Source organism: Malurus melanocephalus, unplaced genomic scaffold (genome assembly GCF_030028575.1).
Source record: "Malurus melanocephalus ecotype Western Australia unplaced genomic scaffold, MMel_1.1 scaffold_48, whole genome shotgun sequence".
Classification (NCBI taxonomy): domain Eukaryota; kingdom Metazoa; phylum Chordata; class Aves; order Passeriformes; family Maluridae; genus Malurus; species Malurus melanocephalus.
In genome coordinates, this window is record NW_026623280.1 from 911,864 (window position 1) to 938,956 (window position 27,093).

A 27,093-nucleotide genomic window follows, 5' to 3' on the forward strand; every position below is an offset into this window, starting at 1 on the left:
CCCTCGGTGCCGCCAGTGCCAAACTACAAAATCACCATGTCAATCCCAGAATGGCTCCAGGCAATACAGACCTACATGAAGATGCTGCAGTATCCTTCTCGAGCGTGTGGTCTCCGGAAAGAAGGCTGACTTGTGCCTGGCATGAATTAACAGAGCTTTACTGAAGCATTAGCTGGTTTCGAGGGCTYGGGATCATTTGGGGGTAAAAGGATGCCTCCAGGGATTTGTGATAGCACCAGCAGCACGGAGCTTGTCATAGCAATCCTCTGGGAGATGTAATTAACTTTAAATGATACTGAAAAATGTAACTAAAGTGACGTCAGTGGGAATAGAAGTGCTTATTTTCAAGTTGATTTATGAGGATATTATGATCAGATCATGATGCCTGGAGAAATAATATGGCATCTTGTTATAAAGTGACTTGACGAGAGCCAGTGTTGTGGCAAACCCTTTCTGCCTCTGCCTTGGCAGGCCCTGAGGATTGCCTATATGCTCATCTTGCAGGGAGTGCTTGTCATGGAGGTGAGGGGCACAAGCAGCTGTCCTGACCCCAGGGTGGGCAGGCTTGCCTGTGGCATAGAAACTGACCGAAGGAATCCCCCTTCCAGGTGTCCCACCTTGCTTGTGGGATTCATCAGGGATCCCCACATCTGGCTGGCCTCTCTGTTAGTGCCCCATGCCCAACTCCTGACTGTTTCCATTGCTGACAGAAAATTTCAGAGAAGGCTGCTGGCCCAGATGTTGCTCTTCCATTTCCCTTTTCCCCTAAACTCTTCCTTTTCGTGTGCGTGTGTACGTGTGTGGGGGGAAGCTGTGGGGATGAGGAATGAGCGTAAAGTCCTGGTAAGGATTARGAAAGGATGTGGGTGGCAGCTGGAAGAAGATCCAAGAATAGCAGGCGCGGTCGGCGTGCTGAGGAGTCGTGGTTGGGATCAAGGCGGCAGCCGGGCCTGGAGCCGCTGCAGCTGCCATGGGGAGGGAGGGAGGGAGGGAGGGAGGCTGGGGCCTGCTGGCTCCGTGCGGGACGGCTCATTGCTCTCCTCTCTGTAAGCCACTTGGCCAGGACAAGGGGCTTATTGCTCCCTGGGATTGTGCCAGGGAGGATACCATGTCATGCAGAGCACCAAAAATTTTATTATTCCCAGCCTCACCCCATAGTAGTTTTGAAATGTTGCACTCTGCTTTCGTAGAGCAGGCCTCAGACACAGGGTTTGGAGCTGTGTTCAGAAAAAACTTCAGAGTGGGCTGGGGAGCAGTGTCTGGGCTTCCTTTGAGGGCTGAAAGAGGATGTRTGCTTTGTTCAGAGCACCCTGAAAGGGCCTCATGAATTAGGTTTTGAAGGCAGGAGGGAAGTAAAGCCTTGTTTGTGGAGAACTCTGAACTCCTATTGAAGTCAGTTCAGAGCATCCTGGTGCGAKCTGGAGTTTTTATTTAGGCCATGGTTGCAGATTCGGCAGCTGTGCTATTTATGCCGTGCAAGCAATTTTGCTTCCATGGGATCACCTGCTTCTGCCCTGGTATCTGCCTTGGTATTCCCAGTTTTACTGGCATGAGCATTCTAATGGGAATAKAATTTGGGAACTAGGTTAGGAAAGAGATTCAGCTGGAAAAGTAACCTAGCAAAAGCAAGGACAATATGGTTTTTTTACAAAATTTTGTTGGACTTCTTGTCTTTGTTTCTTTTATTTATTTTTTTTTTACTGAACAAGTTGGTTTCCTGGTCTGATTTGTTGCATTGCTGCTTGAACAGCAATGCTCAAGGACCAGGGAAGAGGCTGCTTTTGGTGATGCTGCTGTATTTATCTTGTGCTTTTAGGCAAGTGGTGCTGGGGTTTGGTTGACTGACTACTGGCATAATTGTGATGAACTTTTCTCCTGTCCTCACAGTGTTAACTAATGAGCTTGAGTTGCATGTAACTTGTTGGTTTTACTGCAAGTGCATCTTATTTTTTAGAGAATGATTTATTAGAGAATGACTTATATTTCCCAAGTGTAAATGGATGCACCTGCAATGGTTTTGGTTTGCAGGTCATATGTGAGCCATATGGCTGATCRAGTTAAAAGACTTCTAAAGGAAATAAGTTTCTTCAAACCATGAAATATGTTGAATAGTTTGGGTAGGCTATGAAAGCTTTCTCTTGCCCAAGTGGGAGAYTTTTCTTCAAACTTTAAACCTAGCAGTGAGTGGCACCTACAGGAAAAGAGAATTTATAACCTTCAAATGCCAAATTTGAATGTCWTTTTAGATGGACAACCTTAATACTTTGCACCTAGTGCTGGTTAATATATTTTATACAAAGACATACTTTATTTCTCATGCCAGCATTTCATATCAGMGGGTCAATGGCTTTTGCTGCTTGTTTTATGTTTTAGCAGGAGCTCATAACTGAAATTCACCTGTTTGACTGTTGAAGTTACTTTCCTTTGACAGATAAAATACAGATACAATCACACGGGAACACAGTTCTTCGAGATCAAAAAAACCAGACCTCTAAGTGGGTAAGTGYCACTGGCATTGGTCTACTGCCCTTGTCCCTGATCACCTGGCATTTAAGCACTACCACACCATGGCATGGGAGGGCAGGRCCAAAGCTGCCCGTGTTCCTGCTGTTGTGAGGAGAGTCCCARCTTGCTGCTGGGTGGCAAATGGACCATCGAGAGCCAGTGAGTGGAAGGGCTGGTCTTGCTCAGCAGCTGCGTGGGAACTGCTTGGCTGCAGAGCTGCATGCACAGGAGTGGGAAAACTCTGCTTGTTGGCATTGGGCTGGGAGAGCTGGGTGTTCTTCTGAAAACTGAATATTCTGTCCTGATATTCTGGTTGGGCTGAAATGCCCTTTGTGGGCGGTAGGAAGGGATTAGCTGTGCAAAATGCAGCAGGAGTTTTGACACCCTGGGCACAGTCTTTTTCCCTAGAGGCTCACAATGGACTGTTTAAGCCATGTCTGTGCTTCTCCTGTYGCTGCTCATTTTGCTGTTCCTCCATGTGGTGGACTTTTGCTGGTTGGTGATGAGTTGTGCAATGCTAGTATAAACATGTGCCCAGGGAGCCTAGCAGCAGAGGACTGGGGTCTCCTGCATGTTAGAACTGCATCCTACTTAGGACAGCTCTTTAACAGAACCCAATAAATGAACAGGTTAGGGCAGGAAGTGKTGTTGACAACATTATGCTTTTATTTTAGGGTGAAATTTAGATAAGCAGAATATAATTACTCACATAGACTGGTCTGTCTCTAGCTCTTCCCAGCTCTCTGTCATTAATCAAATAGTCCCTCACTCTAAAATTCCAGTTCTCATCCCAGTTTTGTGCTTCAGGTTTTCATCTTGCTGACAGCAATCTTTCTCACCTCCTTTATCTAATGTTCACTGGTCTGGTGGAACTAGTTTAAAACAAATCTTGTGCCTTGAATGATAGATGGGTTTACAGAAGCTTAAACCAATTTCCAAGCTGCTCACTCATTTTTAAATTTGTCCCAYTACTTTTTTCAAAGGAAGTGAAGGATGAAAATGAATTATGCTCAGCACTTACCACTTAAAAGGTCGTCTTCTTCCTGAGCTGGATAAAAGCCTGGCTTATGAAGATGGTGCTGTTTCCTAGAAGGGAACAGATACAGTGCTCACAGCTGCAGATGTGCCTGTGGCTTTGAATCCTCTCCTAAGTGGAGCCATTTCCTCTGTTTATCTGCCTTAGTGTTTGCGTGGGGATGAGTGTCTGACTCGTCTCCTTGTGTTGTTGCTTTTAGGACTTCTGTGTGAGCGACTTGGAATGGGGTGGCAGGACTTGTGTGGAGTTAAGGAGGGTGTCCCTGGAAATGGGCCAACCCCTCAGGGGCTGCCAGCTTTCCAGGCACYGTTGCCTGAACATGGTGTGTGCTGKACTCGAGCAGTGTAAAGTCCTGAGACCTGYGCTGTTTTATTCCTGGATTGGTAGATGGGAGCATGGGGAGGAGTGGAGCTGTCAGGCTGTCTCAGGTTCTTGTCATTTTTATGAAACCAAAATTCCTGTTGGTTTTATGAAACTTACAGTTTCTGGTCTAGATTTCAGATCTTTTTCAATTTACCTGGCCAAGTGTCAGGAGCAYGAGGCCAGACTATTTTCAGTGGTGCCCAGTGACAGAACTAGGAGCAGTGGGACACAGGAAGTTCCATCTAAGTAAGTAAAAAAAAAATTGTATTAAGGGTGTCAGAGCACTGGAACAGGCTGCTTGTAGAGGTTGTAGAGTCTCCTTCTCTGGAGATACCAGTTACCTGTGCAACCTGCTCTAAATGAACCTGCTTTAGCAGGAGGGTTGGACAGATGTCTCCAGAGGTCCCTTCCAGCCCCAGCCATTCTGTGTGAATAATGCATTGGTTGCTCTGTAATGTTGAGATGTGCCTGACAGCTTTCCTTTCCTTTATCTGCTGTGCAGGCCAGTTTTCATCAAAGCTGAAAAATCGCCTACACCTGCAAGTTTTTGTTTTTTTTTTGTTTTTTTTTCTGGGAGGTTTGTTCTACTTTGCAAGAAATCTGCTCCCAGCATGGCAACAACAGGCATCTTGTGCTGAGGTGACAGGCGCTGCTCCGAGCAATTTCTGTGGTGTGAAAGGCCTCACTTGCTGCAACACAGACTTTGCATTTGCAAGTTGATCGGGAAAGATGGTAAAAGCCTCCAATTTCCACTGGCTCTTGAAAAATGAGTCTGTTCCCAGAGCTTTATTGATACTAAACATATTGCTGATTTCATAATGTGAGGCCTCAAAGCTAATAAAAGTATTGCGAGATCTTTGGCAGCTTCTCTTCAAGACARCAGTGGCTGGACACAAAGAAGCTGAGTACTAGATGGAAATTGAATATTCATAAATTCATGTGAAAATGTCCTAAAACAGCTGGGGCATATTAATGAGCTTTTCAATGAGGGAGGACTAGATATTGTAGAGATTTACTGCCAGCATCAGTGTGATGTATGAGAAAATAAAAATGCATGACTGAGYGTAGGAAGAAGAGCATAAATTACCTATAGGGACTCATTAAGGGATGTAGTCTTGCTATAACTCAGTATTTACAATCTCTTTAAGAAAAAGTCACTCTTATTATCAATGTAACTTTTAGAGTGCCAGACACCACGTGGAGTTGTCTAGACTACAGAGAGCACTTTTGGAAATGTTAGATTTCTCTTGGCTTAGCAGTGTGAGTTGGAGTGGCAGAGCTGTGAACTTGTAAACTTGGTGTGCTGTTCTTGTTGTACAGGCAAGCCATGTCTGAAAATGTGTCTGGGTCTCAACTCACTCGAGTTGGCTGTATTTGCACAAAATCCAAATTTACATATGTGACTACATCCGCCACCGGAGTGCTTTGCTAATGGAGCACACAGGTATCCTAAGCTGGGACAGGGCCCTTCACAGGCCTCATGATGTACCTTTTTATATTGGGTAGGTAAAGGGCACCAGCTCTGCTGGTCCTCATGTGATACAAATGTTTCAGACACCAGTAAGACTGGTTTTCCTTTTCTCATGCAGGATTATGCTGGCTAAATCTGACTTTTGTTGCTACAACCGGTCTGATAAAAAATGGTACTTTTCACTGACATAGCCATTCTTTTTAAAACTTCTGATCTTAGGAAAAAGCGTGTGTTTGGCTATCTAGTAATATCTGTGAATTCAGTGTCAACAAGCTGTTATTACTGGGCTTACAAGGAGTGATAAGCCCTCTGGAAGCTTCTGTTCTAGGATGCAGTCGTGAGGCACAGTGAGAAACAAATCTTTGTCCTCCACAGAGTATCTGAGGAGGTGCAGTATTGTACTGTTCCCTCCAGTTAAATGCCAGCTGATCGGGAGGGGCCTGCAACTGAAGCAGAAATTGATGTTTGGGTAGGTTCTGTGGTGTTTGAGAAATGACAGCCCAGAAGCTTCTCTGTGAGGAAGGAGGGACATTCAGTAGCTGCAGATATAATGTGTAATTGATTGCAATAAAAGARTGTGATAGGAGCTGTCACATGGCAACGATGCAACCAAATAACAGGGAAGGGGAGACGGGAAATAATGCCATTTCCACACACCATGTTATTAAGGAATACTGATGGGGCTGTGAAGAAAAAKGGGCTCATACCATTTCCAGACAATAGACTGCAGAAGGCATTTGAACATCTGCTGCTCTCTTGCACAAAGGGGGAATGTTACAGATATGGTGTGGTGTTCAGCATGTAGTGGAAATGCTTTTGCTGTCAAAATATTGTATTTGAGAATATTCACAAGATTAGTATCTGCTCTGCTGTTTTATCTCCTTTTGCTCCTGTGGGTGCCTTTTGCTTCTCTCTTGGCTTCATTAYCATGAATGAAACTGTCTGGAGCCTTAGAAAAACTTTGGAGAGGGGGATTTTACAGACCTCTTGCAAAGTACTTGGGTCTGGGGAAGGAGAATTTTGTGGAAAAAATGTGCTGGAGGATCTCACTAATAAAAAATTTATTCAGTCTTGTAAGCAGTCTTTCTGCTGAAGGTAATGGGGAGCCTCTCTAAGCATGATCATCCCTGAAGGGACTTCGATGTGATGGGTGCCAGCTGGTGAGGTCCTCCAGTTTTGGGCATGCTGAAAGGTTTTAAGATTCAAAGATGTATCTAAAATTGAATGCTTGAGTGAAAAATCTGTGAGCAAAACGAATTAATGGTTCCCATGAGTTGTCTGCAGACMCTGCTTTTTAAACAGAAAGCATCCTAAAGAGGCAAAGCCAGCTCCTTTCAGGCCCTCTCTTACTGCACAAAGCAAGGGAGATAGTCCAGGTGGGCTCCTGAAAACACTGAAAGAAATTTGAATCAATTAACAGGGAAATGTCACAATCTGCCAAGGACTAGATCTTGAGGGAGGAGCAAGCTGCCTGTTCCCGTTGGCTACATTTGTTAGAGGCAGAAGTGTTCACTGTGGTCTGGAATAGAGATCTGCCTGACATGCTTCAGACAATGGTGTAAATGCCACAAAGAGGGAACTGCAAGGTGCTTGTCTCTGTAGCAGTCTCCCTTGAATTCCTGGAAGAGATGGACTGTCCCCCACGCTCATTGGTATGTGGAGAGGGGGACTGGGAGCTAATTCCCAGCTGTCTGATAGAAGACTATAAAGAATAGCCATATATATGAAATCCTTTCAGGTAACTGTCAAGATTTAAAGAAAATCCCAGAAGCAAACCCTGCTCAGGCAGGGATTTGAAATGCTTGATGCTATTTTTTAATTCTTTTCCACCTTCCTTAAATCTTCTTTCACACCTTCAACTGTGCAGATTTTCTGGTCACTATTAACATATGACACACTGTGGTAGGAATTCAGGAGTGAAAGAAAAGAGGGAAAGGACAAATGAAAGATCACCTGTAATGAGTTATTTTCAAATCAGCTGAATTCACAGGTCATTTGCCATAGATCCCTTAGAGAACTGACAAGCAGCCTCCAAGCATTAATATTTGTGTTAGAGAGCGTGGGGAGGGTGGGTTGTGGGGAAGGCAAAGATAGCAGCCTTTAAAAAGAATAAAGGAAAAGATAAGTCTAGGAACTTTCTGAGTTTATCTGCAGTTCAAGGGAAGGGAAAGGCAACATGAAAATAGCTGGGCACGGTTTGTTTCTGAGAATTTCCTTCTATGAGGGTGTAAGAGCTTTTGTCAACCCGCCAGAAGGTGGATGTAATAACTCCTTGTTTTAGTGTGGCTTTTGATAAGGCCACGTCTTATCTCTGCAGATAAGGTAGGGACCTTGAGTCTAAATAAAACTATTTAATATAAGGACCCAACTTGGTGAAAAGCAACACATAGAAAGTGGCACTTTGCCACTGAGCAGTGTCTGTCCCAGCTCAGGTTTTTCCTGAATGGTATGGGTAAGGCTAATTGTTTGCTAATGGATGGTTTCCAATCCAGGCTGGACAAGGTGATGAAGCTTTGAAAGGTGAAATTGGGATATTCGGAGTGATCTCTTGGGTTGTAACAAACAGGAGATAATTTAGTGAGGGCAAATGCAGGGGTGGGGGGCGTTTGGCTATAGCCAGCTATGGAGAACAAAAGGGTAGTTTTGCAAAGAAGAAGCTGAGCTTAAAAAAATAAAAGAAACCAAAAAAATTCACCAAAAAAGCCCAACAAAAAATCCCCACCCCTAACAAACTCCCAACCAACCCACCAAAAAACCCCACCAAAAACCCCACCAAAAAAACCCCACAACAAACCACCAGAACCTGATTCAGTGTGGGCCAACAGGGAAAAGYCAACATCACACTGGCTTGGTTGCAAATATGCACTGAAAGATGGATTCAGAAGGAAATTGGTGTGTTTGTTCTGTTGTGGGCTTAGCCAAAGGACTGTGAGAAGTGCGTTGGTTGAAGGGATTCCAAAATTGAAAGAAACAAATATTGTCCTAAAATCAYAACCTAAAGGRGAARCTTTCAGGRAGAGTGAARGRAGGATTAAATAAAAATTGGTGTCTGCTTTCTCATGTTTATTGAGGAGAGGCTAGATTACAGTCTTTTGCATATACAAATGTCTGTAGCAAGAGGAGAGATAATAAATGGTCTCCATGCCCACTGTGGAGAGCAGAAATAGCTCCTGATTTAATTTGCAAAAGGGRAAGGATTTAGTTTAAACATTAGGGGACCTTCTTAGATGCAAGGTTAAGTATAGGCTAGATTAGCTAGTGGGTTCCCAGGCTTTTGAGAAGCCAGTTGAAAGTAGACTGAAAAATAATCTGTGAGGGGTGATTTAGATTTGGCTTGTGCTACCTAGGGCAGAGCAGTGGCTTGGGGATTCTCCAGAGGCCCTGCTTGCAATGCAAACACAGGGTTTAAGGCCAAGCTTGTTAAAAGTGGAAGAAAAACTCTCAGYGGCTCTTGAACTGGGTCATGCACATAAACCCTGTGGCCTGTGCTATAAATGCAAAGAGAAAGCAAACTCTTTGCAGAGGGTTCCCCAGGATTCCAGGATGGGTGTGGGTGAGGGCACAGGCTGCCCCATGGGTGCAGGTGGGCACTGGTTGCTGGCCATGGTGGTGCCTCCTGAGTGATGCTCCCCTCATCACTGTCCTGCTCCAGCGGTGTCTCTGAGCTGCCAGGTCCTGTTGCAGATCCTGGGTCCAGGTACAGGTAGGTCACTGTGCGTGCCTGAGGAGATGCTGGCCCTGGCCCTGCCCCTGCCCTCAGACTGTGTCAGCCAGGCAYAGGTCACACTAAATGGCTTCAAGATAAATAGCTTTACAACTTGACATTTTTCCTCGTGATCCACATTCATAATCAGCTGTCTCTTTTTAATATTTTTATGTAACTCCCATGCAGTTTTAAGATAGGAAATTCAATAAATTTTCCTATTTACAAATACCTCCCATGCCTCATCTGCATGTAACACTTCTGAGACAGAGACGGGGCTTTGCAGTGGCCACTGCTGTGACCAGCACTGGGGAGCCTCTGTGGGGGATGAAGGAGCCCCATTGTGTGCCCTTGCCGGGGCAGCTCTGTGCTTCCAGCAGTTCTGTGGGGTTCTGTGRCTGATTGTGAGTGTGTAGGAGGCAGGCAAACTCTAATTAGTCTTCTGTACTGCAGGCAGAGTGTAAGGGGTGGTTGTTTACAAATGAAAAGATAATTTCTAACTTGGATAAATGGGACACGGAATGCCTGTGACAGRCTGTAATAGCAGTGGAAGCTCTGTTGTCACTTGCACTCAAGGTTTAAAATTCATGAGGTGGGTGAATCAGAAAGTGGGGGAAACAGACTGATGGTTTCAGATGTGTATTTTCTCTAATACAAATATTTTTGTCATTTAATGTTGTGTTTCCTTAGAGTAGGGATGTGTTTACAAAGCTCTTCCTAGGGAAAGGATGTGGATTGAGAGTGCAAAATAAAAGTTATCCTTTGGCATAGCTTTCAGCTGCCCTTTTTTGGTTTTTTTTTTTTGTTGGTTTTTTTTTTTTTTTTTTGGCATGTCATTGGATGTGACTCTTTTGGCCTTTTTTAGGCTCCTTCCAGTATTTTTTGCTCAAACTGTCCAGGATTTCAGGATCCATTCGTGGAAGGGGATAGGTTACCTTGTAGCTTATTGTGCTGTGTCAGGCTGGCGCAGCTTTCTCAGGTGACCTAAGGTTGCTTGTCACAGTATTGTTCCTGTCAAATAATTGCRCTCCAGAGATAGAGTCTAGATTATAACTAAACTTCGTGAATGTGCAAAATCCTGGGCATACATAGTTTCTTGTACTCCTGCAGGAAATTGTGTAGATTTTGCCACTTTCCCTGTCTACAGGAGGTGTGGAGCAGCAGCAAGACAGTAACTCAGCTTGCATTGGTGTGMAGTGTGTGTTGGTAGAGTTTTCTGCAGAGCAGCTTTGATATAAAGACATTAAATTCTGGTTTACAGTCAAAGCTATGGGATTATGGAGTCACTTGTAGCTTTCAGGGGGCTATATAACCATGATCTCTCCCCTGRTTGCTTTTTTTTCCTCTTTCTCCAAAGAAGAGCCGGGGTTATTTCGAAAAGAAGCTAAACTCAGTCCTGCTCTGGGATGTGACAATTGCCACCTTGTGCAGTTCATSAGGGMTTTGTGTTACAGTCTGCAGCGAGCTGATGGATTGCTTGGAGAGGCAGAGAGGACTGCATTCCTCCCATCCACCTTCAGAGGCTAGACAACACTTKGRWWMCMAAMMMYKSTKGKTTTTTTCCYTYYYYYYYTTTTYYKSYYCCCCCAGTCATCCTYCAGAAGTCACCATGMCTCTGACRAGTCACTGAAGGGGAGAATCAAGTTCACCAGCTCTTGTTGAGATAAGAACTGGAGGCGCCTGGCTCTCAGTGTACAAGAGGACACTTTGATTCCTGTCAACTGCTCTAGCTGAAGGGACTGAAAACTGTTTTGTTTCTGTTCTAGGTTAATGGAGACAGCAAGAGAAATGACCAGGGAGTCYTTACCTATCAAATGCCTTGAAGCAGTTATCCTGGGGATGTATCCTTTCACGTGCCTGTGACTTCTTCCACTGCAGCTCTGTTTAATACATTGTCCCTCCCAGGTGATGTTTGAGAAGGTTGCAGCCAAAGGTGAGTGCCAGCAGCTGGGGAGCTGCCCTGGCATTCCTCACCAAGTTGCTGAATTGCCTGGACTTGTAGGTAGGAGTTGGGACACCGTGTGCCCAGTTCATCAGTATTATGATTTGGCCATGCAGACTTTGCCTCCTGCCCTGATAATCTGCATAATGTCAGGATTTGACCCAAAGTGCCCAGATAAGTACCTGTCTACACAATCCTTGTTTTCTTTGCTAGCATTTCTCTGTTGGTTGTTGTTGGAACTTGGTAATACCTCAGGAGCCTATGGGTTCTGTTSTGTATTTGTCTGATGTTTACATGAYCAAGTCGTGTTAGCTTTTGTCTCTCAACCCACAGCTGTGCTTTGTGCAGAAACATGTGAATTAYAGTTAAACATTTAGACTTCACATTTACATAATGCTTGCTTCCTACTCAGTCTTCAGTCATTTAGACACTGACTCGCTTYTCCGCCCTCATGTGCTGACACTGATAAAYCAACCTGCACTATCCTAAAACACTGGAGGAGGGCAAGGCAGGGCTGCATGAACAGGTTGTCAGTCATACCTTGTCAAAATGATCAAGTTTCATTTAAAACARATCCCAACCCAAAATAAGCCCTGAAGCAAACCGTCTTCCTGGGATGTCTCTGCGGTGTTTTGCTGACTGCTGCTGCCCCCTCCCGTGGGAGAAGGAGCTGGCAGAGCCCGGCAGGTAGTGGCTGTGAGAATGGAGGGCTGCTCCAGGGGTGGAAAGGGTGTGTGGGATGAGTGATGTGCACCAGGATGGGCCTTCAGTCAGTTCGAGWGGTGGCTCTGGCTGCCAGGGCTTCCCCTGGGAATGCTGACAAGCTCTGCATGCAGCTGGAGGGATTGGGGTTCCTGGGGACTTGATATCAACAAGATACTCAAACCCCCTTCAAAGCCCTTCCAGAAGAAGAAATCATAGAATCAWAGAATATCCTGAGTTGGAAGGAACCCACAAGAAYCATTGAAGCTCAGGCCCAGTGTWATCCAAACACTCCTTCAACCCTGTTAGTTTGGTGCTGTGACCACTTCCCTGGGGAGCTGTTCCCAGTGCCCAGCCATGCTCTGGGAGAAGAACATTTCCTAATATCCACCCTAAACCTCCCCTGACACAACTTCAGGCCATTCCTTCMGKTCCTGTCAGTGGTCACCACAGAGAAGAAGTCAATGCTGCCCCTTCTCTTCCCTTCAGGAGGAAGTTGTAACTGCAATGAGGTTCCCCCTCAGTCTCCTCCAGGCAGAACAGGCAAGTGATGTCAGCCACTCCTTGTATGGCGTCCTCTCAAGGACCATCTTCATTGCTCTCTTTTGGATGCTCTCTAATAGCTTTATACCTTTTTTTTATGTTGTGGCACCCAAAACTGCACACAGCACTCAAAGTGAGGCTGCCCCAGTGCAGAGCACAGTGGGACAATCCCCTCCCTTGCCCTTCTGGCGATGCTGTGCCTCATGCCCTCCAGGACAGGGCTGGCCCTCCTGGCTGCCACGGCACTGCTGACTCAAATTCCCTTTCTGTGGTGCTGCTCTCCAGCCTCTCATTCCCCAGTCTGTCTGCACAAGCAGGTGTGCCTTGTCCCAGGTGCAGAATCTGGCACTTGCCCTTGTTAAACTTCATACGGTTGGTGATTGTCCAACTTTCTAATTTGTTGAGGTCTGTCTGTAGGGCTTCTCTGCCCTTGGGGGAGTTAGCAGCTCCTTCCAAATTTGTGTCATCAGCAAACTTACTAAGTAATTTGTGAAGATGTTGAACTGGCCTTAAAACGGAGCCCTGTGGAACCCCACCAGTAAGTGGTTGCCAGCTTCATGTAACCCCATTTCCTGTAACCCTTTGTGTCTGACCCGTGAGCCTGTTGCTCAYGCACTGAGTTATGTATTTCTCTAGCTGTATGCTGGATATTTTGTCCAGGAGGATRCTGTGAATAACAGTATTGAAAGCTTTCCTGAAGCCCAAAAGTTTGCATTCACTGCTTTCCTTGAGATTATGTTAGTGGATTTGATATGCTTGTCCTTTTGTCAGGGTTGTGTCCCAAACTTTTTGGGGATGAAAGGGGTGAAGGAAGTAATCCCCAGGTGGAGTTGATGCTGCTCTGCAGTGTGGTTTGCAGTGCTATATTTCTAGCAGTGAACTGATTATTCCACGTACCATGGAAGCAAAAGGTGATTAGTGGCTTACAGATAATCATGATAACCTAAAAGTGTTGTTGGTGGTTTTTATGCTTGCCTCAAACCTGACTTGTGTTCAGTTTGGTGGTTTTGGGGTTTTTTTTGAGAAGTGAAGGAAACAAAATAGTTGCAAGCTATGTTTTATACTATTTGGTGTCATTTGAAGATTCTTCAGAGTTAAGATGTGTATGAATATTTCTGTCTCTAGATGCTAATTAAAAAAAAAAAACAAACAAAGTTATGGCAAATTATTTTCTTTTAATTGAGAAGGTTTAGTCAGGGGAGAGCATGGGACAGGCTTGTCTGTCTAGGACTTTTACTTCCTGTCTTGGAAGTCTCTGTGTGAGAGCAAGGATTGTCTGCTGGCTGGTGGTCCAGTAAGAGACGCATTAAAGTTTATCAGATTCATGCAGTATAAATCCCAAGTATTTTGCTTGAGGTGTGGGTGCACAGAGAGTGTAGCAGTGATGAGGGGATGGGCCATCTGAATGTGTCTGGGAAGTGACTGGTGTGGAGCCTGTGCCCATGTGGAACCTCATAATGCCGTGCTGCCTGTGCACCATGAGGGGTTCTGGGAGACATCTTTGTCATGACACATGGGAAGTTTGCTGATTTTTGTCAGCCATGAGATTTTGATCTTCAGCATTGCCCTCTGGATGCAGGCACTGTGAGGCCAGCAGTGTTCTAAGGTCCGGTGGTTTCCTGAGAAGGATGTGCTTACCCTCTCCTGAGTGTCCAGCCAATACCTTCACAGAACCTGAGCTGAACAGCCCTGCGTGTGTGTTAACCTCTGGTTCTATTCCATGCCTCTGGAAATAAGGCACTGCTTGTAATTTGCGTGCTGGCAGGCCTTGCTGTGTTGCTTGGATACTGAAAAAGCACAGCCCACTCCAGTGGACCCTCGGTGTGAGCCTCCCTTCAAAGGCCGATTCGCGCAGAGCAGCTTAGCGAGATGTCACTTTAATTGAGCTGCTCGCTGGCTTGTGCAATTGCCTTTTACTCTGAGACTTCTTATAAAATGCTTCTATAATCCCTCTTGGTGCAGAATTAAGTTTTTTGCATAATTGCCTGTGCACTTGATTTTGAAGCRTTTTTGTAGGGCAGTGATGTAAAGTACTGAGCTACCCTGTGTGCATGCACCAAGGAAGCAGCTGCTCTGAGGTGACTGAAAGCTCAAACAGATCTTCCAGTATTATTTTGCAGCAGTCTGCACAGCTCTCTTTCTCTGTGTAGCTGTCTGAACKGGCTTCCTATCTCTGCTTACATGATCTGCTTGTCAGTTCCTAACCAGAAGCGTTCCTCCTGCTGTCTTCCCCAGGGCWTTTCTCAGTTCAGTTGTAAATCAGCTGAGTAATGGTGCGTTCAGCCCACTCTTTCTGAGCAAAGATCCAATTGATTTGAGCTCATGAAAGGGAATRGTAAACCAGAAAGTGCCAAGGGAATTTTATCTGCACTGCATGCACTTTATTAAAAYGTCGAGAGCAAAATATCAGAGGGGGAGAGAGAAGCTTCACTCTGCATCCCTCCTCAGGGAGTCTTGCGGGGCGCATCCGCGTTGGCGGAACATAACTCACTCTGTTGCCTTCAGCATCCTTCTCCCAGTTCATGTGAGGTAACGCTTGGATCCATGCAGGGTRTTAGACCCCCTGGCCAATAATATCATTAAACAAGGAAGAGAGGAGCAAGTGTGTCTCAGGAGTGAMAAATTATTCAATAGCTTCTGCATTATTCCTTCTGTGGATGCAATCAGTGGATGATGTTTATGATGTGCATCCAGCTCCTCCAGCCCAGCAGGTACAATCCCTGGACTGGGAGCAACTGTTTTCAGTAAGGGGGAGACTTTCTTGCAGTCATTGCAGGATATYGATATCTGTGTAGTGCTTCTCTTCSTGCATGCTTGTCTACAGCTTGACCCACTTRCTAACTGAAATGTGGGAAAGGATGATCCTGCTGAATATCTACAGCCYCTCTGGTAGCTGTGAAGAGCTGGGAGAGAGGTTTTAGTTGCTTGCATTGTTATGGTCTAATCTTTAGATAGTCACCTCTGGCTGGTGCTGTGGGTGATTGCCWGKCTCTCTGCARGGCCTCTCTGCCTCTGAAGGAGCCAACAGCTCTTCCCAATTTGGTGYTGCCCCCAAACTTACTTAATTCCTTGGAGTCCTGTATCCAAGTTGTTCATGAAGATGTTGAAGAGACCTGGGCTGAGGAGGGAGSCCTGCAGAGCCCCTGTAGTGCCTGGACTCCAGGCTGATGTTATCCATTCACTTGGAACCCTTTTGTGCCCAACCTGTCAGCCTCTTGTGTATCAGTTTCTGCTTGTTGCCCTTTGTCGGGCTGGCAGGCACCACCGAGAAGAGCCTGGCTCCATCAYCTTGATTGSCATGAAGACCCAGGATCAGGAKGCCACTGAGCTTTTGCTGTGGCTGCTTTTGCCCTCTCCTGCTCTGCGCTGCTTCTCTATTGTGGCACGTAATTTACTCCCCGACTCTCCATCCTGCAGTTACAGTCCCAGCTCAGAAGTGTGATTACAGCTGCAGCATTGCTGTGTGGTTGCCTTTTGTTTGCCACAATACAGCTCTCCTTGGGCAGAGCAGAAAGGAAAAGCTGTAATAATGATGCATGGACAGAGGGGAAGATCTGATGTGCCTTTCCAACCCATTTGCTGTGTATTTCATCTCGGATGGGGACTCTCATTAACCAGTCCCTCAGCAGAAGCAACCTGTACCTAAAGGTTAATTTCCACAGCGGTTGTTTCTGGATTATTTGATGGTGGGTAATTTCTGCCCTCAAAAGATTCTTTTACTCCTACTAAGTATTTAATGAGATTAAATTGCAACTTCTCTGAGACCTCGTGGCAGAAGTGTGTATGTGTGGCGGGTGGCCACCGAAGCTTTGTATGGACTTAATAGAAAGGCACTCGGGGAGCAGAGGGAAAACCCTTTCATAATGAGGGGGAAAAATAGTGGTGATGTTTGAAAGCTTCACAGGTGTTAATAAAAGGTAGTGCTTTTTCAGTTACACAGAATGATAAATACAATGGGCTTTTGCAAGGATCTGTCTGTAGGACACAAATTATTGTAACATGACTTTGATGTACACAGGATGCACCTTTTAAGGCCCAGAGCAAAGTGACCTTTTAAATGAGGTGAGTGTGTGCTGAGTTTTCCAGCTGACATAATGGCGCTAGGCCCCATTCTGCCCTTGCAGTGTATTTATAAATTTCAATTATAAATCATCTACTGATGGTGGGGTGGAGGTATTTTTCTTGGAGAAGCTAGTCCTAGGGCAGCAGTGATCCAGTGAGACCACCCAAGGCAGATAGAGCTGTTTCTGTTAAGTGTTGGTGTAGGTGATCCTGGGATGGGCTTTGGCAGTCGCTACAGGGTGTCTGTGTTTGATGGCAGTGGGGCAGGAGGGTGGGTGCTCATAGCCTTGGCTGGGTGTCAGATGTGTGGGGTAGGGTGGTCTGTGCTCTGCTTTGCACAGTCTTCCAGACTCATGGTTGTACAGACAGTGAAGTGCACCACGAGCTGAGCCCAGAGTGTTGTCTGTTCCTTTACCCTCTAATAAATTTTCTCCAGGCTGCTAAAGCCTGTGTCAGTGAACGCAGCTAAACATGTTTGACATGGAACCAAAAAGCTTCCCTGTAGCTGTTCTTAAAGTTTTGTGCCAATGAGTTTTTCTTGCCTGTTTTTTTTCTGTTTGTTTGTATAACTCCTTGCTCTTGACCTCGGATTCTGAGCAGTTCATGAACCTCTTACTAGTTGGTTTCTGCATTTACCCAGAGGCTAAAAGTTTGAATGTGTGAAATTCAACAAACACTGGGTRAAATATCTCCCTGAGAAAATGGTTTAGAGACAGATGAGAGCCACTGGATGCTTTTCATGCACCCCTGCAGAATGAAGASCTGAAATGTGGGATGYAGGCAGGAGTCAACATCCCAGGGASTCACACTGGTGGTGTGGTGGTGGCATGTCAAACGGGGCAGAACCAGAACTGAGCCCGAATTGTGTTGTAMAGTCTTGATACAAAGGCTTTTTGTACTCTCAGTTTCCCAGCAGCTGTCAGGCAGCCGTGCTGTGCAGGCAGGGAAGGAAGGCTGGTCACAACATCCCAGGATATCTCAGCTGTGCTGTGGCTCTTGTTTCACTGCTGTTAAATACCTCCTTTTTGGGCATGAAGTCGGGAGAGGAGGGGATGCTGGAGATCCCCAGAGCAAAATCCTGGTCTGATGGCCAAGTTCCTGCAGCTTCAGCGGGACCTGAGCCCATTCCTCCATCTGTCAGGATGCCCCGACACTGTCCTGGCAGTGTATTTTGTAGTGGCAGTGCCATGACCAGCTGCCTCAGGACATGGCTCCAGGGTTACAGCAGGTGCCTCTGGATGGAGTAAMCCCAGGCTGGATCAACCCCAGGCTGCAGCGTTTTGCTACAGCCTTTTCTGGTCATCCCTCCTCCGTCCCCCCTCAGCTGCAGAGGGGAAGAGCACCTGCTGTCCCAGGGGCCAGGTGCCAGCACGTGGAGCCAGGGTGAGTTTCAGCTGTCCCAGGATTAGCAACAGGGAGCTGCGTGCAACGTAGGTGCTGACGCAGAGCTGCTTGCGTGAGGGATTCTCAGCCTGTCCTTTCCCTGGCACGGGCCAGCAGCTTCCCAAGGAGGTGACCTGCACGTAGTTCCCCTCTGAGATCACACATTACACTGTTACAGAGCTTGGTCCGGGCCTCTGCACGTGGTGCCTTTGAATGGCCACTCAGTGATTCCAGGGATGGAGTTTGCTTTTTAAAAGTGTGGTTTCTGACCATCTCTCTGTGCTTATCTAATTACTTATTCATCTTGGAGCTTTCCTTTGGTTCATCTCAGCAACGTGTTACAAGGGTAAAACACTGWATGAGGAGTGGCAATGTTGAGGGCCAATTTAAAGAAGGAAGGGGACTCTCACCTTGGGGAGGAATAAATCCAAATTTCTTGGTACTGTTTGAAGACATGAGAAAAGGAGGCTCAGTAAATTAAGTTGTATCAAACCCTCAAGAAAGGGAAGTAAACACTTTTCCTTTTGGAAGTGTGGGAGTTTGATGTTGGTATCAAATGGGGAGTTTCCACAGATCTAGGGAGGATGGTCTCTCTTTGGGTGTGCTGACCTGAACAGTGTTGTGGTTTTTATCTTTCCCCATAAGTGTGATTAAGAGTCATGCCCTTCCCTGTCTGAACCATTGCCTCTTATTTTCCAAGCAGTGAAATGGGCTTTGGCAGCATTGGCTRTTTCTGAGAAATGGTGAGAACAAATCTGTGTTTGTAAGAAAGCCCTTTGCCTTGGCAGTTAAAAGGCCCAAACCTGCTGAAGATGTTTTCCAGGTGTTATTTACCTACTCCTTTCCCAGCACCGTTGTTCCTTATGCAGTGCACCYCAGCTACTTAACAAACGGGCAGCCCTCCGTGGAACGATTCCCCATCAGCTTTAAAACCCACTTCTCAGGGAACTGTTTTCATCATGTGGTGCTTGGGATTTACTGCAACGGCCGCTATGGCTCACTGGGCATGAGCAGGCGATCAGATCTGATGGACAAACCTCTCACTTACCGAACTCTGAGCGACCTCATCTTCGAATTCGAAGACTCCTATAAAAAGTACTTGCATTCAGTCAAAAAAATCAAAATTGGATTGTACGTCCCGCAYGAGCCGCACAGCTTCCAGCCCATCGAGTGGAAACAGCTGGTCCTCAATGTGTCCAAAATGATGCGCACAGAAGTCAGAAAGGARCTGGAGAAGTTTGCCAGGGATATGAGGATGAAGGTAGGTCTGTGCATGTGGGTGAGGGGCTCAGGWGATGGCTGTGCCTTGTCCCATCCTGCAGAGATGGGTTTTTCTCTGTGTCAGCGGAATGATCCCAGCCTCAGATCCCGCACGTGTCAGGTGGGCTGGGGGTATGCCTGTATCTGTCATGATGCTGCTTCCCCAGGATTCTGTGTGTTTTCAAGCCCCTATGGCTGTTTAGTTGGAGGATCTCCAGCCTGGGAAACACTGGAATTCATACTTGTCTCTGGCTATCAAGGAGCCACTTTGCTTTCCTCAACAACTCCAGAAGAAGGTGGTTGGGAAGAATCAGCAGAGCTGGGGCTGGAACTGGTGGGAAGAGTGGGGGTCTCTGCTTTTTGCACCTGAGCTGCAAGAGGTGCCATGGGACATCTGTGTCAGTGGTTGCCTTTCCTTGCAGAACTTGCCAGGGGGCTGATGTCCACCACCCTCAGCTGAATCACAGAGTAGGTTACGTGGGAAAGGCGAGTAAAGCGACTCCCTGACAGACTGGTGCTTCCCCGCTGGCTGGTTGGACTGAAGAGCTCATTGGGAAACAATGGGGAGATGGGGCAGGCTGCCAGGGGGCTGGAGGGTTTGGCTGCCCTTGGAGATGAGGGTGTCCCTGACCGTGCCTCTGAGCCTGGCATGGGCGAGGAGCTGTTTGTGGTCGTGGTGGAAGCAGATTTGGTGCCTGTCCAGCTGGCTGCCAGCAGCRAGAGCAGAGCAGGTGTGTTGCTAAGTATGGGTCTGGCTCTTGTGGAGAGGTATGTGGCATCGTGTCCAAGTTATTCTGGGTGCTCGTCCCCTTCCCTGCTAAAGAACGGCTCCTACGTAGCAGCCACGTGCCTTTTTGGCTGAGGCACCTGCCCCCCTGCCCTGACCTTGGGGTGAACATTGCCCCTATGCTCTGCTGCCATCTTTCCTGCCCTGCCAAGGAGTTTTAAGGGCCCTCTTTTACCATGCTATCACCTTAAACATATGGGATTGATCACTGATGCAATTAAGTTTGGGGCTTTTTCCTTCTCTATTCATATGCTTTTAATATTATCCAGAGAGCTAACAGGCTTGAGTGGAAGAAGTCCCATGTGGGTGGATGACTTACTGAATTTTGTACTTGCTTTTGATAGAGGGACTAGCTCTCTGTACGTCCTGAGCTGTGACACTGGGTCTAGTTCTTGTGAATGCTTCAGGTCCAGGACCACAGCCCTGAACCCTTGAAGGCTAAAGGCCCTGCATCTGATCTTTCTCTTGAGTTACTACAGAGTCTGAGCTGCWTGGTTCAGGGGGCTTCCATTGTGAGTGGGCTGAGTTTGGAGAATCAGGTCTTTAAAACAGTCCAGAGTGTGAGTGTAATGCCGATGCCTTTTGAGCTTGGAGGGCCTGGAGGATGGGAGTAAGTTGGAGGCCTATGGAAAATCCTCACTGTCAGAATTCAGCTGCCAGCCTGAGAGGTGGTCACCTCTGTTTATTGAGCGAAAAACTGGAGAGGGTGATTTGGCTGCCTGAGTTTCTTTCAGCTGAGGTTCATAGCCATTTTTCTTATCTCTTGCTGTTGCCAGCTCTGAAGAAAGCCACAGATAAGACTGTATTCRGCTGGGAACTGAACTGGTGACACCAACTAATTTTTGCAGGGGGCCCCTGAACAGCTATCACATGATAACAGCTTTRAGTTCCTCTTAACCTGGGCAGGGTTTGAATAAGCCCCAAGGGACTGAAGGCTCTTTGTGTGCCATCCCTGCTACTGTATGAGGCCCTTTATTTTAAATTTTTATTTGCAGTGAATCATTGCCTTTATTGAAGGCCACTTCCTTCCCTCCCCCATCTCTCACAGATTCTGAAACCCTCAAGTGCCCATTCTCCRATGAAGGATAGATCCCGGGGTAAGTCGCTGTCCCCTCGCCGGAGGCAAGGCAGCCCTCAGAGACGGGCCTGCAGGAGAGATAAATCGTGAGTATTCCTGCCACCATCCCTGCTGGGGCAGAAAGGGAGGGTGGCCATGTGTTACTTTGCTGTACAAAACTCCCATGCTCACTGGCATGGACAGGAAAACTGCACCAGGTGCCTTAGTTAGCAGAGAGGCTCCAGAAACTGCTGAYACTGTTGATGTCCTGGCACTGCTGTCCTTCCTGCTGCCCGATGGCCCCTCCATGCACAGTGGCCCCTCTGTGCACAGTTCCTGACTGTCTAGCTTACAGGGATAGTGGAAAAGTAAACCTTTTCTCTTTCTCTCATGCAAACATCAGTTGGATTGTATTCTTTGATTTAATCAGCTTAAAAAACCACCAGACCACTTTACTTGTGTGTTGTAGCTAGTAGTTGTTCTTTAGCTGTGTGGGGAAGGATGGACTCACTGCATGCAGTCCCTCTAAATGGATAAAACAGCTTCCAGATCCACAGGCCTTTCACAGCCACAGGCAGTTCAGACGCCCTTACTGTAGATGTGGAAGAGTTGAGTTTTAGCTGTACTGCTCCAWGTCAGGAAGCTGACAACAGTGAAAGCCTATACGTAACCCAGATTAGTCACATATTTATGACCATTGCTTTTTAAATAGGCTCCCAGACTACTGTGTCAGCACTTATTTATTTTAAAGCAGCTAACAAAGACATTAGACTAACCTGCTAAAGATAACTTCAAGATATGTTAGCAGCAGATGATTTCACAGCTAGCTTTTATTTTTACATGTTCATTCACACTCAGTCCACAATGCTGTACTTTGGGCTTCATCACTGGGAGCTCCTTGTTTAGTGCATAGATAATTATAGTTGTAAATGGGCTCAGCTGCTTCAGGCTTTTTCACCTCCTAGATTTTCTTTGAGGGACAGTTTCATTTTTAGGTTTYTGATAGTGCTCCTGCAGTTGCTGGAGTGGATCATGTATTTCTGGAGAGGAGTGAGTGTTGCTGGGCTTGGAGACTCTCCAGTTGAGCTGGYTTCCTGAACAAGCTGCTGGGCATGTTGCTGTTCTGCAGTGAGTGATCCYTCCTTGGCAGCTTTGCTCTTCCAGGATAGAAAGACAGGTAGTGTACAGGTGGCCCTGCATTGGTTTCAGCACCTGTAACCTGCTCAGTGGTTCTGCTCTGTATCAAGAGCAAATGATATGTTACTCTAAAATAAAGCCTGGTCACCATGACAGAAGATCCAGGACCCAGCTACAGGGTGATGAGCTCTGAGCCCTGAAGGGGGAATGGCATCCCCTCAGCAGGGRTGAGCTGAATGAACATACCAGCATGTGCAGTGATTGGCATGAGGTGAGAATTACAAGAGGAGAAATTGGGTATTTTCTTCTCCATATTGATGGATCTCTGAGAACCTGATGGAGTGAGAAGCCTTTGTGTTACACACAGAATAGGAAAGACTCAGGTTTGCTTGGCTTTAGGCTGGAATCCTTGCTAAAGAATGGCTGTGCTTATCAACACTGTGTTTTGTTTCTCTGTGGATCTTTACTCGCTGTAATTACAGCTTTTTTGAGCTTGCTGGGGAGGGGAAGAGAAGTATTTTGCTCCAGCATGAGCTGGCAGGGGCTGAATAAMACATTCATTTGAAAGGCTTCATCTGCTGATGACAAGCTGTTATTAGAGCCTGGGTTATGTCAACAGTAAAATTATATGGGCCTGCTGGGAGAAATCTCCCACTGAAGAATATATGAACTGGAGTGGTGAACTGGAGAGTCTTTGCTGGATTGTTTCTGAAGGACAAAGACTGAGACTGCWTAAAGATGGAAGAGGATTTTACAGCTCAAACCTTTAATTTCTCATCATTGTTCCTTCAAGTTTATTAGGTAAATGTTAGTGGTGGCTGCAAGCAAGCCCACGATAGTGCTTTAGCCTGGAAATGCAGCTGCAAGGCAGGTGGGGCACATTGCAGGASAGGTGGCAATGCAATACCCAGTGCATGCCTGCCTAGGAGACTGGTGTGTAGTCAAATGGCAGCTCGTTAACTGAGCTATGCAGCCATCCATGCATGTGCTCTTAGCCCACAGCTGGTGTGATCCTGCATGAATGCAGAGGTCACAGATAGGGTGGTGTGAATCTCTCTGGTAAGTCTGAAGCTTTATTGTGTCCACTTGCCCATCCTCTGAAGTCCCAAAGCGGGAGGGTACAGTAAATTGCAGTGGGACACAGTGTTTCATCCTCATCTGGAGTGCTTGGAGCCTGGAGTGGTTTGGGAGAGTTGCCATGAGTTTGGAAGGGAGGGTCACGCAACAGCCTGGAGAATCTCTGATCCTAAATATGAGTTCACCAGATGTATTTCCTTTTGATTTCATGTTGAGGCTTAACATACTCKTGCTTATGAGTGTTACAGCAACACTGGCCCTGTGTGTGCTTCCAGCCCAGTGTAGGTGCTGAGAGGGAAATTCTGTTAGTCTCTTTTATTAGGTTGTAATGACCCCAGCTCTCAAATGCTTTGCAGATTCTCAGCAGGGATCTGGTGTTAGCAATTTTGCTTTTAAAAAATAAAAATTTCCTTATTAAAGAATTAAAAAATATTTCAGACGGTCTGTCGCACATGTGTATGTGTGAGCTACACACCCCCAGCTGTGGGGCAACAGCAGTTCAGCTCTTCTGCTGGTGTGTGCACTCAGCAGTGTGCCAAGGGCAGGGCTGGGCTTTCTTTGGTTTCCAGCCTTCCTGTGGCATTGCTGTCTCTCCCAGGGTTCTGTTGCCTGCCCTGAGTAGCTCCAGTGGGAATGAGACGCCAGCCTGGCTGTGCAAACTCAGGAGTCACATCTGCTGCACAATGAGCAAAGAGTAAGCACAGGGAGCTAGAAACTAGAGCTGAGGAGCTGAAAGCACTGGAGCCATGATCAGCCTCCCCTTGTACGATTTTAGCTGTGTTTCTGCCGGCAGACATGCTGTAGAGTACTAGAGAAATGTGTGCTTTAAACAGTGTCTGTCTTTAGAAAAGCAAACAGACGACTTAGTGTGAAAAGAGCCAAGAGACTGCAATAAACTCTCAGATTAGACACTTCCATAGACTATAAATCAGATGGATTGTTTTGGTGTGACAACTTTTTTGCAGGACCTTTTTCATTGCTTGCTAAGAAGAGAGAGACTGATAGCTCAAGGTTCATTTGGTTCAGGTTATTGGTGTACTTAAATGGCCTAACAGCATCCATGTGTGTGTGATTGCTCAGGTGAATGACTGGACTGTATCATAATGTTTGGTGCCAGGAGACTGAAAGGAGTCACCTTGTGTTTTCTGTTTGGTGGGCTCTAGCCCTTCACACAGACCCAGCCAGGAGACTGAAAGGAGTCACCTTGTGTTTTCTGTTTGGTGGGCTCTAGCCCTTCACACAGACCCAGCCAAGARGAAAGAGCAGGCTGGGAGAAACACATAGTGGCCATATGAGAGGCCCTGTTTGCTCTCAGTGTTTCATCTTTATTCTAAAAGCTGGGCTCCTGCTCCGGGGTAGATGACAGATGGGGTGTGTCCAGGCTTGGCCACTCATTTAGGCCCTCTCTCAAGTCAGGAGGAGGTGGTGMTTCCAGGCTCACATCCTGGACCCGAGCATGGCACAGCTTGTTCTCACCGGTGCGTGGCTTCAGAGGCAACACACAGACCTCGTCACAGTAKTTCCTATGACAGATTCATAGCAGGACTGTGTTTAGGATGAAACAGTAGGGCTAGCCGGGCCTGTGCGGCAAGTTTTCCCGTGTGACTGCTGTGCTCTCCACACGGGCACGGCGGTGCGGGATCGCTGGTCAGCAGCGCCCTCTTCCTCCCCTGTGCGCAGGCCGGCRGTGGTGGACAAGAAAGGAGACCTGGCTACACTCAACGAGGTGGGCTACCAGCTCCGCATCTGACACAGCCATACTATGGACTTCAGAGGGCTTCCTGCTGCTGCCGCTGCACTTTACCTGCACTCCCTTGGAAGGACAGAGGAATGGGACTATTTATTAACTTATGTACTCTCACAATAAAAGTTTTACCTAGAAAATAGGAGGCAAATTTTTTTTTGGTGGCAGTATTTATTTCAATTTATAGAAAAGGCATCCGTTASGAGAACCTAAAATTAGATTTGCCAGGATATGATATTTTTTTTCTTTCCCATCATGTAGCAGGTGACTCCAGTGGTGTGAGTTTCTTAAAATATAAATTCCCTGTACAAGTATTAATTGAACTTGGCCTTGTGCTGGGTGGTAGCAYTGGAATAACTAAGAAATCATATTCTTAGTGTTAAGATGCGCTGGGGTGCAGTGCAATTACAAAAATGATTTTCACTATTAATTGTTAATTCAGCAATAAAAGCAAGCAGTGCAGAAGTGGCATAAGTTTTTAAAGTATCAATATTACCTCAGTAGACTTAATAGATATGCAAAACTGTCAGTATTATCATTTTATAACTAATTTGTACTGTTTCCCAACATTACTGGGAGTATTAAAACAGCACTGGATGTTTTACTGCCACCTGTATTATTATTTTTTGCATGTTGCCGAAAGATGTTAATAGTAATATGCAAGTGTATTCTTAACACTGACATCTTGTTAGGCAAGATACAAGGTTTGAGGTTTTTTAAATGATGATAATTGATGAATAATGAATTTTTAAACTTTCATAATTTTTTTATACTTTTGTTACAAGCTTTTAGTCTTTCCAAACTATACCGCTGAAGCACAAAAGACAGAGATTACTGTTTTGTARAGACAAGTCAGCTTTTTTTCTCATGTATGTAGTACCTGGAATAATTGAAAAACTGTCAGAATTGCTAACCTGAGTCTGTGTGCTTGTCTATCCAAATTTATGTGCAAATCTGAACCTTGTTTTTGAAAGGCTGAGTGGTCTCCGATGGTGATGCCTTGGCATCTTGTATTAAATCAGACATGGCAGGCTGAAGTCAGCCTTCTGCTGTGCAGGGAATTTTTCCAACATGTGTTGTAGTAACAACTGCATAGTCAGATTTGAGTAAGGAAGTATGTCTGAAACTGATGATAGTCAGGCTTGTCTGCTTCYTCCCTGCTCAGTCATTTTGTTTTAAGATTTGGCTAAGGACCTGTGATGGACAGCTGTGTTCTCAAGTGACACGGTAAGACTCGCTGGGGTCCACCGTTCGACTTAGTGAAGTTCTCTGGAAGCATTTGAGTGCTGCATTCCTGGAAGTGTTTCATTAGGTGCCTAAATATAAACTGGATTATTGTACAAGTCCAGCCTCTACCCTTTGTGCTGTGCTCATAGATGATACTGCCACGGGCCTGGTGTACCTCCCCTCCTGGGCGCTTACTTTTTTGGGATCTTGATGAAGATGGATACTGTCAGTTACAGACTGACAGTAGTGCTTATTCAGATTTAAGCTCCTCGAACACCTCTATCAGCCAGAAAATGGATGAATACAGAAGGAGACAATTGCTTATACACAGACCTCATTGCTCAAAAAAGTGAATTTCACCTGCCTAGGACAGGAAGAAAAAGCCAAGACTCAGCAACCTTCTACAGCCAGTGAAAGGCCTATCACTAATTAGACTTCAGAAGCTCCAGAATGAAAACTTTTCACRTCTGACACTTCTTTATCCAAGTTTGCCATATCAGTTACTGGAAGGCCTTTCCCCTCCCTCTTTCTCTAAACTTTTCCATTCCTGCGCTCACAATAAGGATTTTTTTGGTTAACAAGTGAAACTGAAGAGAGGAAAATACTCTTGGTAGAAATTTTTGTGTAATTTGACATCAGCTGCAGAGTTTTAGTTTTAAACTTTGTGCTGCCCAGTGTCTTGTGACCTAAACAATTTTTTTATGACTTCTCATTAATAAAATGATGTGGAAAAACTTTTGATCAGCTGTATCCTGTAGCACAACGTTATCTGATACGTTGCAAGTTTTTTCTATGAAATCATGGTTTACTTCAGCTCAAATAATGATTGTATATAGTTTCTAYCCTTGTCAGCACAATTTCTTTCTCTTAACTGATACTGAAGTTCTTTAATGCTGTAGAAGTGTGTAACAGATTGGTTTTGGTTCTTGTTTTAAARTTCTGCTGAAATATTCTCTTGAAACTTGCTTATGATGGCATTTGTCTTAAGTGTGGTTCAAGTGACAGCAAAGTGGTCAGATAGTGTAGAAAACATGCATGACTTTTTGGGCTTTTTCTCATCACTTGTATATGCACAGCATGAAACTTCAATAAAA

The 27,093-nt window shown here is 45.9% G+C and overlaps 1 protein-coding gene across 1 annotated transcript; it reads left to right on the plus strand.

Moving 5' to 3' along the window:
* VASH2 (vasohibin 2) lies at window positions 1–27,088 on the plus strand. The gene is made up of 6 exons (XM_057365116.1): window positions 1–89; window positions 2,443–2,499; window positions 10,845–10,919; window positions 18,590–18,971; window positions 20,806–20,921; window positions 24,709–27,088. Exons 1-6 carry the CDS (start codon window positions 37–39, stop codon window positions 24,776–24,778), a joined length of 753 nt encoding a protein of 250 aa, XP_057221099.1. The 5' UTR covers window positions 1–36; the 3' UTR covers window positions 24,779–27,088.
* The last annotated feature ends 5 nt before the right edge of the window (window positions 27,089–27,093 follow it).